Source organism: Coregonus lavaretus (genome assembly GCF_964263955.1).
Source record: "Coregonus lavaretus genome assembly, contig: HAP1_SCAFFOLD_249, whole genome shotgun sequence".
Lineage (NCBI taxonomy): Eukaryota > Metazoa > Chordata > Actinopteri > Salmoniformes > Salmonidae > Coregonus > Coregonus lavaretus.
In genome coordinates, this window is record NW_028166200.1 from 101,684 (window position 1) to 111,106 (window position 9,423).

The 9,423-nt window shown below is 42.2% G+C and overlaps 1 protein-coding gene across 2 annotated transcripts; it reads left to right on the forward strand.

The window, feature by feature from the left end:
- The first annotated feature begins 976 nt into the window (after window positions 1–976).
- On the forward strand, window positions 977–7,961 carry LOC311114963 (butyrophilin-like protein 1). 2 transcript variants are annotated; one of them, XM_084190181.1, is made up of 5 exons: window positions 977–1,149; window positions 3,533–3,940; window positions 4,378–4,662; window positions 4,772–4,906; window positions 6,271–7,961. In XM_084190181.1, the coding sequence occupies exons 1-5, from the start codon at window positions 1,068–1,070 to the stop codon at window positions 6,372–6,374; spliced, it is 1,014 nt and encodes a 337-aa protein (XP_084046307.1). In that variant the 5' UTR covers window positions 977–1,067; the 3' UTR covers window positions 6,375–7,961. The 2 variants fall into 2 exon arrangements, with proteins under 2 accessions (XP_084046307.1, XP_084046308.1); XM_084190182.1 differs by having other exon boundaries at window positions 1,037–1,149; window positions 3,533–3,877.
- The last annotated feature ends 1,462 nt before the right edge of the window (window positions 7,962–9,423 follow it).

Here is a 9,423-nt window from a genome sequence, read left to right on the forward strand (position 1 = left end):
GATGAAATACTACACCTATCCAGTGACCTCAGATCAGTGCAGATGAAGGAAATTAGATCGTGAGATTAACCGGTTTTAGAGTAATTACATGATGCATAGGAAGTGTAGTGTACGGTTTTTAAAACTCTGTTTCTGTATATACGAATTACAAATCAGCCTTAAACTAGTTAAATCATGTTTGTAGTCTATTGCATAGTTACAATGTGTAACCATTGATGTCCCAGGACCAGGATTGGTAAACACTGTTGAAGTGTATAATTGTAATACATACATGCAGACACAGCATCAATCAAAGACTGGAGTTTGATACTCCTGGTATTGGATACGACTGAAAAATAATGTCTCACAAACATTCATACCTGAACTGCACCTTTATTTGCCAAGGTAGAGTACATGATCAGTGAATATATTCAATGTAAAGGCTACAATGTGGGGACCTCATGCTTGGTAATAATTAACCCCCCTCCGGACCTCAACACCACTCCCTCCCTCCCTCCCCCCCCTTCCCTCCCCCTCCCTCCCTCCTCCCCCCCTCCCTCCCCCTCCCTCCCTCCCCCCCCCCTCCCTCCCCCCCCTCCCTCCCTCCCTCCCCCCTCCCTCCCTCCCTCCCCCTCCCTCCCTCCCTCCCCCCTCCCTCCCTCCCTCCCTCAGCAACAGCCCGTCTCACAGCCTGACAGTCAGCAGCAGGTCACAGTGAAATATATATTTTTAAGAGAAATGCCTTGACGGCCGCCGTGCAACTTAGAAATTGGCCAAAAACCCGCAACCCTCGACCAATACATTTTAACCCTCGACATCGTTTTCAAAGTAGCCCAATTTGGCGACAAGACCACATGGCAACACTGTTCATTTACAGTCATTGGAGGGGAGGGGCGAGGAGGGGCGTGGCGGGCGGGGCGGGGCGGGGCGGGCGAGGAGGGGCGGGGCGGGCGGGCGGTGACGTTCTGCTTGTATCACGTGATGTTTCCAGACCCGGGGAACCAGGTCAGTAGAGTCACGTCACTTCAATGTTTCCTGCCTGATCCTGCCTCTTGTGTCTTTAACCGTTGGATGCTTAACCGGTCAATATGAAGACTTCTTTGCCCTGCTGGTTGTCTACAATGTTAATGTACATCATCACTATATCATCAACATCAAGTGACACAGGCGGTAAGTACGTTTGCTAGCTAGTACTAATGTGGATTTTGCGGTTGTAACGTTACTTTCTTATACACAGCATCTATAGAATGGAACAGGGCCCGGTTTCCCAAAAGCATCGGATAGGATCCTATGGTTCTAACGATAAACTTAGCCTTAAGATACTTCTAGGAAACCGGGGCCAAATCTAAAGTTTACTTGTCGTGTACACAGATTTGCAGGTGTAACATTTTGATGTCATGGATGGTCAGTTGTTGCACCCATAGCTCTGTCTAACTTGTGGTTACATTTCTTCAGTCCCCTCCTTCAGTTTCTTACCGAAACCGGAAACAGGAAATAGGCTTCGTTATTGTTTCAATGGCTGATTGCCGCTTTTAACAAATGTCTGCAGGTAACCGTTCAGGAGAGCTATTAAAGGCCCAGTGCAGTCAAAAATGTGATTTTCCTGTTATTGATTTCCACACTGAAGTTGGAATAATACTGTGAAATTGTGTAAATGATGATAATGCCCTTTTTAGTGTAATAGCTGTTTGAAAAGACTGGCTGAAATTTCAGCCTGTTTTGGTGGGATGGAGTTTTGTTCTTCCATGGTGACATCACCTTGTGGTAAATTAGTTAATAGACCAATAAGAAAGAGTTCCAAACCTCTCTGCCAATAACAGCTAGTTTTCAGTTTCCCCCTCCCCACTCAGTCCACTCCCAGACAGTAGGGGTGTAACGATTCGTTTTAACAACGATTCGATTTGTATCACGATTCGTGGTTGTCGATACGATTCAAGGACGATATTGGTTCATTTAGAACGATACGATCCGAAACGATTCAGTGACTTGAAATCGATTCAGTAACCTTTTAGCCAAAAATTCAACCAGTGTGACTGAAATAAATACCTGGTAACCAGTTGCATTTTAATGGCTGGCAATAGTCTTGATATTTTTAACAGTGTTTCATGCCTCCATGCAGACCATCTGGTATTATGAAACTTACCCATACCTACGTTGACAGCAGCCCCGTAAAGTCTCACAAGTCCGTCTGTTATGGCCTGTGCGGTTCGGTCAGCACCCAATTCAATCAGTCCAATAAAGTCCGAAGTAAACTCTCCGTTGCTGGACACAGACACAATGTAAACTATTTCCTGCTCAGTTTTTGTGATGTCCTCAGATCCATCAAAAAGCATTCAGTAAAGGAACATCCTCAGAATAGGAAGACATGGGACGTGCGTGTTTAGCTTTATGCATTTATTCTCGGCTAGCTTTTAGCAATGGCTTGCGCCACATTCGTGTGCTCCTTGCTCTTTTCATGTTGGTCAAATAAAGGATGGTTGAAATTCTTTGAGCCTTTATAAAATGCACCTGTTTTGTCTGCTAGATGTGGATTTGAGCGGCAAATATTGCACCACATTTCAGTGCGCTCATCGTTAGCTTCAAGCCACTGCACATCTTGGAGCCACTTTTCCGAAAAAATTATTTTCTTCGGCTCTGGCTCCAGTTGGCGTTTCTTTGTAGGTGGCGAAACGCCAAAAAGGCTGCTTAATGTCTGTTGCTTTTTGGACATCCCTGACAGTAGTTGACAAGCAACATGTCATGTGTAAGGTTAGATGAGAAGATCGGTCAAGTACGCAAAGGCGCGTAGTAATTTGTCGCGCTTGCGTATCTGCGTACCAGTTATGTGCACCCCTGCATATAAAGTCTGACGTGCTTAAATCCAATGGGTTATTTCCTAGTATCGATACAATCGATTTATTACATTTTAAAACGATGTTAGATCGATATATGTTGTCCAAAAGGCCAACTCGCCGCGCACAGATCGATGTAGTTGGATCATATGAATATAAATCGATACATCGATGTAGTAGATGAATCGTTACACCCCTACCAGACAGTCCTAGATACATTCTTGCTTGAGAAATTGCTCTTTGCTAAGATTCTATTTTTGTTTATTTTTGACCATTTTAAGTGAAAACAATCACTGTAAGGTACTTAATTGTTACCCAGAAATGATTTGATAACGAGCTAAAAACGGCTGCATTGGACCTTTAAAACGTGGCTCCTGAGGTACCCTTGTATAAAGCTCTCACTAAAGAGAGATCAGCTGTCTGTGGGAAATGCAGCCTTTTCCGTATCTGTGATTGATTCAAACACCCCCGATCAACTAATCGATAAACCGATTATTCTAACTGATCCCTACTATTAATGAGATAGTTTTAGTGTGGGAGTCACTGTCAACCTGCTCAACATTATATCTTGCTTAGTCTAATGCTAGTCAGTGTTCATTGACCATTTCCTGGTTCAAACTGCCTTAGCTGTTGTGGGAGTCAATGTCAACCTGCTCAACATTCAGTAGGCCTGTATCTTGCTTTGTCTCAAAGTATATCACTCTGTAATCTGTTTCTCTCAGGGACAGTTCAGGTTGTTGGTTCTGCTGAGCCCATTGTGGCCTTAGTTGGTGACGACGTCATCCTCCCTTGCACCCTGAGACCCACCGTTAGCGCTGTGTATCAGACAGTAGAATGGCAGAGACCTGACCTAAAACCAAAAGAGGTGCATCTTTACAGAGATGAGAAGGATAACTTTCTGCTCCAGAATCCACCATTCGGGGGAAGGACGTCACTGTTTAAAGAAGAACTAGTGGAAGGCAACGCTAGTTTAAAGCTGACCAGAGTGGAACTCTCTGATGCTGGAAACTACACCTGTTACGTTCCACTGTTGGACCACCAGAAAACCACCATTCAACTCATTGTTGGTGAGTCAACACACCTGCTGACCACCCAATCCCCCTTAAGAGACAGATCACATGAAATCAAGGGTGAGTTCAATGTCAAGTCCATTGCCTGATGAGTATTAGATTGGTTAGCCTACATACTAACCTTAATAGTGTGATTACCCCAGCTAATTCAATGTACAATGCTGTGAGTCATTGGAAGTTACTTTTTGAATTTTAAGGTCCATAAGTATCAGCAAACCCTTGTTATATTTAAGCAATAAGTCACGAGGGGGTGTGTCATATGGCCAATATACCACGGCTAAGGTCTGTTCTTATGCACGACGCAACCTGGATATAGCCATTAGCCGTGGGATATTGACCATATACCACAAACCCTGAGTTGCCTTATTGGTATTATAAACTGGTTACCAACGTAATTATTTTATTGTCATACCCGTGGTATAACATTATAAACAAGGTGGTTTGAGCCCTGAATGCTGATTGGCTGAGAGCCGTGGTATATCTCTGTATCTCTATAGGTGCAGCGTCTCGACCAGTAATCTCCATTGAAGGAATCAAAGGTGATGAGGTGGTCCTGCGCTGTGAGGCTGAAGGCTGCTACCCAGAGCCTGTCATGGAGTGGTGTGACGTTCATGGACGTGTCCTCCCTGCTGCTGGACCTCCAGAGACATCCAGAGACCGTGAAGGCTGCTACACTGTGACAAGCCATGTCATCGTCCCGAAAACGGACAACAACACGTTCACCTGTCGGGTTCAACAGCCGGAGATCAAACACATGAAGGAGAGACGGGTTCATATTCCAGGTGAGGGTCTGTTTTGGATATTTGATCGGTAAAAAATGTCCTGTTGTTTAAGTCATTTCATGTGTAATACGCATTAGGTATTGTAATAATTCTACATCCTGTGTTTCAGATCAAATGTTTCCTAAGCAGTGCCAGTCCTTGTGGCTGACAGGTCTTGTTGCAGCTGGAGTCACAGCTCTTGTTGGAGCTGGAGGTCTCTACCTGTTGATAAGAAAAGGGATATTGACCATCAGCATGGAGAAACGTAAGTCATGGGAGTTACTTCCTGGTGTGGTAGTGTTAGCTGGTGGAGGTCTAATTGCGCTATATAAAACAACCTAAAGAGAGAGGTAATTCATGTCTGTCTACATCAGTGGTCACCAACCGGTCGATCGCGATTGACTGCTCCATCTCCAAGACATTCCTAGTCGATCACCAAACATTTCTGTAAAAAACCCAACGATAAAGCCTTGTGTTCCTATTTATTTTATGTCTTTGGTGCTGTTTGCAGTAGGTCCACTTGATTCAGCAGCCCTGGTGCCGGGAAGGAAAAGTGTTCCCATTTCATGTGAACATACAACATCATAGAACTCTGCCTACCCGGCAGGTCCAGAGAGCAAATCAAGTGCTCCTATAGGCCGACCACTGGCCAATCAGATAGCTCAGATCACCGTGTCTGCACAGTTTCTTCGAGCCATTGGCTGTAAAACAAAGCCTCTAACGCACAGCAAAGTTGATACTGTGAGATTTCAAAAACGTTTAAAACCATGACTAGAGAGAGACTCAACGAATACAGCAAAGTTGATGCTGTGAGATTTCAAAAACGTTTAAGTTCATGTTTGTTGTTATTCAGCACTGTCAACATTTAGTGTGACTTGAGTTTTGCCATCAGCTGGACGACTGTCCTTTTCTCAGCAGAGGGAAGGAGGGTGGAGGGACAGTGAGTCGGGTGAGAGGCAGCCTTACCGCTGCTCTCTCCCTCCCCTCAGACTGACCATCAGATACAGGTCATCAGTCAGCCTCACCACTGCTCTCTCCCTCCCCTCAGACTGACCATCAGATACAGGTCATCAGTCAGCCTCACCACTGCTCTCTCCCTCCCCTCAGACTGACCATCAGATGAAGGTCATCAGTTCAGTAAAAAAAAAAGCTAATTATTATTCTCACTTAGCTGTGCCTCACAAATAATACAACAAATGATCTATTATCAGTGTGATCATATAACACATTTATAAAAATGTAATTTCTAAGTGGTCTGAGAAGAACAAGATTGGCAGGGAAATCCAAGCATAGCCAATATGCAGTGATAATGTATTGGACTTCTAGCCTACTGTACAAACCTCATTGCTACAGAACAGTTTTTAATTGGTTAATGTTGCTTATGTTTTTTCAGTCATGTTTAAAAGAGAATCTGAGGGGTAGATCTCGGCTTGCTTTTTCACTCAAAGTGATCTTGACTCAGAAAAGGTTGGTGACCACTGGTCTACATGGTCAAGAGGTTGAACAGAGGACTTGACTACATAGTAGATTTCACCAGTCCAGGGATGTGAAACACATACTTAGTTGACTGTGTTCATGTGACGTGTTAGACGGTTCTGTTCTAGTCCTGTCTCTCATCCATTTAAACAGGAGCGTTGGACGTCAGTAATGCAGAACCCTTAATGAAGATGAACAAGGAGACGACGAAGAATGAGGAAGATGAGGCCAGTGAACCCAGTCTGTCAAAGGTTTAAAAGATTGTAAAAGATCTAATTTATAATAATAGTATTATATGCCATTTAGCAGACCTGTATGGACGGCCCCAGGAATCAAACCCACTATCCTGGAGTTACATGCGCTACCAAGGACCATGCTTGGCTATGACTATATAGAACTATGCATCGCTATATTTACATGTTAGTCATTTAGCAGAAGCTCATATCCAGAGCGACTAGGGTTAAGTGCCTTGCTCAAGGGCACCGACAGATTTTTCACCTAGGTGGCTCAGGGATTGGAACCAGCAACCTTTTGGTTACTGGCCCCATGCGCTTAACCACTAGTCTGCCTACCGCTCCATATATAGCACTATGTCGTCAGCATTTGTTGTTGCATCCGCCATCTTTGGTGTCGCTTAGGTAGTCAGTAATATGTGCTGATTTATTCATTTATTTGACAGGGACAATGCACTTTACTAGTAAAAGCACCAGTTATTGCGTACAGAAGCAATCAAAGCCTGGCTGAGTTGGAAAGAGGGAGACTGTTTTGAATTGCCTGGGTTGCGGCAGAGGTCACGCGTAGGGAGTTGCTGAAGGGATATTCTGATCAGGGTCTTCTCAGGTGCTAAGATTTGTCTCTGGGGTCACGATGACCTCTCACTGTGCCAAAGAGGGGCATTGTAACTTCCCTGCCAAAATCACCAGGTGCTCTATCCTGTAACTTTGCCAAATAATGTACTTTTTACTCCATACATTTCCCCTGCCACACACAAGTACGCATTACATTAATACTTTTACTTTTGATACTTCAGTATATTTAAAACCAAATACTTTTAGACATTTACTGAAGTAGTATTTTACTGGGTCACTTTTACTTGAGTCATTTTCTATTAATGTATCTTTTACTTTTACTCAAGAATGACGTTTGGATACTTTTTCCACCACTTTATTTCTTTACTCCTTATTTATTTCTTAATTGCGCGAGTGGCATCGTTTTATAAATTCAGTTACAAACGGAGTTTAAGCACAATAGTTAACAGCTCTTTTTTGTGAAGGTCAGAAACCGAATCGCATATTTTGCAGTCAGCCTTTCTAGCTGTTCTTGATTATGGTGGTACTGTTTTATCAAAGGTCAGCTTCCTCTACTCTTAAACACCTGGATAACGTTTTTCATAGTGCCCTTCATTTTATGACAGGAGGCACTTTTATTACCTCTATGTAGTCACGTTGATCACACAATTATTCTCTTTTTGTTAACTCCACAAACTGTTCAGATTTTAAAATGACAAAGTACCAAACCCGTTCACAGGGCTGGTTAACTCTGGAGACTCCTTTGGTGTCTAGGGAATTAGCTAAATCAGCCTTTGGTTTCCTTGCGCCTTGCGTTTGGAATGATCTACAATGTGCTTAAAAATTTGAGGATTTGCTGTTTCTGGGGCATTTGACCTTGTTACTGAATAATGTATTTTTTATAAATTTTTTATGATTGTGTTTTGTTTTTCATGTATTGTAGTGTATAAGTAAGTTTATTTAATGTGTAGTTTGGTAGTATACGGGGTTCCCCTGGAAAAGAGACCTGTCTCAGCACTGACTTCCTGTCAAAATAAAGAATGTGAAAGAAACTTTAATTTGGCTCCATGGTTTGTTTACTGTTACTGTTTCTTTTTGAGCTCCAGTCATCGATTATCTGCAGATAAATTATCACAACATTCTCTGAAGATGGTATTCCTCAGTGCAGGAACTATATATATAGAGAGGAGAGCGCCTCATTCTGGTCCACGCTCATTTTTTCAGTGCGTAAATGTATTTTTTTTGCAGGCCATCTAATAATTTGGTAAGGTAAAAATGTATTTGAGCTCTTATCAGGAGTCGACTGTAAATCATCACCTCCCAAAATAGTCAAACAATATCATGAATGACTAGAATTAGGTGAAAGTGGATGAGAAATACTATTGGACAGATGGAAACAAATGTATTGCTCCATTGCTTCATCCTAATGTAAGCTGAATGCATTGGATACAAAACAAACACTGTCATATTACAAAGGAAAACATGTCCAATTTAATTATATGCATGCATATCAAACAGGAATATACATTAAATGTATTTATGCTTGCAGGGGATTAGACAGATGAACTGCAGCCTGCCCAAGCCTCAAAACCAGAACCATGGGGAGAAATCAGCACTTGTCATTCTTCCGAATATTTTTAACATTTACGTCATTTAGCAGACGCTCTTATCCAGAGCGACTTATAAATTGGTGCATTCACCTTATGATAGCCAGTGGGACAACCACTTTACAATTATTATTATTTTGTATTATTTTTTTGTGGTATTATTTTTGTATTATTATTTTTTAATTTTTTTGAGTAGATTTTTTATTTTCGTTTGTTTTATATATATATTTTGTTTTTTATTTTATGTTTTTATTATTATTATTATTATTATTATTTTTATTTTTATATATATATATTTTTTTTGGGGGGGGGGGGGTAGAAGGATTACTTTTATACTATCCCATGTATAATAATAATATAATATATATATATATAATATGAACACTTATTGGTTTCCTGTATCTGTGCATGAATCATTAGAACACAGTCCATTGAACAAAATAAGTCATCCCCAAATGAGGGACATCAGGAAGACGAACCTCCAACACTCAAAAGCTTGTTCGGTACATGAAGGCTCATGACCGTCACGTCTGTTTGTTCCAGACCCTTATTGAACACCTCATTAAAGACAAGGCAGAGGACAAAGTCTACTTCAGGAGAAACCCTGACTAAAGAGGTACTGCTCCTCCTCTCCATGCCAGACGCAGGATGGAGGCTGCTTACTTCTATCCAATCCCGTCTGACCAACGCTCTACAACCAGCGGCTCATCCGCTTCCAGTGGCAGTTTTGAATCCAACGATAGACTGGGCCGACAGGGTAAGAAGAAACGACTACCGGAGGCAGAGGAGACCGTTCACACGGTCCCAGAACCCACGGGACTGAGTGTCTTTCATTTATCAAGCAAGATATTGAGCCCTGTCCATGTCTCCTTGCTTAATAAAGGGTTATCTTTTGTGCCTACAACTCAGAT

Excerpts from the sequence above, each read along its gene's own strand:
- LOC311114963 (XM_084190181.1), top strand. The coding sequence starts at position 1,068 with ATGAAGACTTCTTTGCCCTGCTGGTTGTCTACAATGTTAATGTACATC. Across the intron at positions 1,150-3,532 it reads AACATCAAGTGACACAGGCG|GGACAGTTCAGGTTGTTGGT; the intron begins GTAAGTACGTTT and ends TGTTTCTCTCAG. Across the intron at positions 4,663-4,771 it reads GAGACGGGTTCATATTCCAG|ATCAAATGTTTCCTAAGCAG; the intron begins GTGAGGGTCTGT and ends CCTGTGTTTCAG.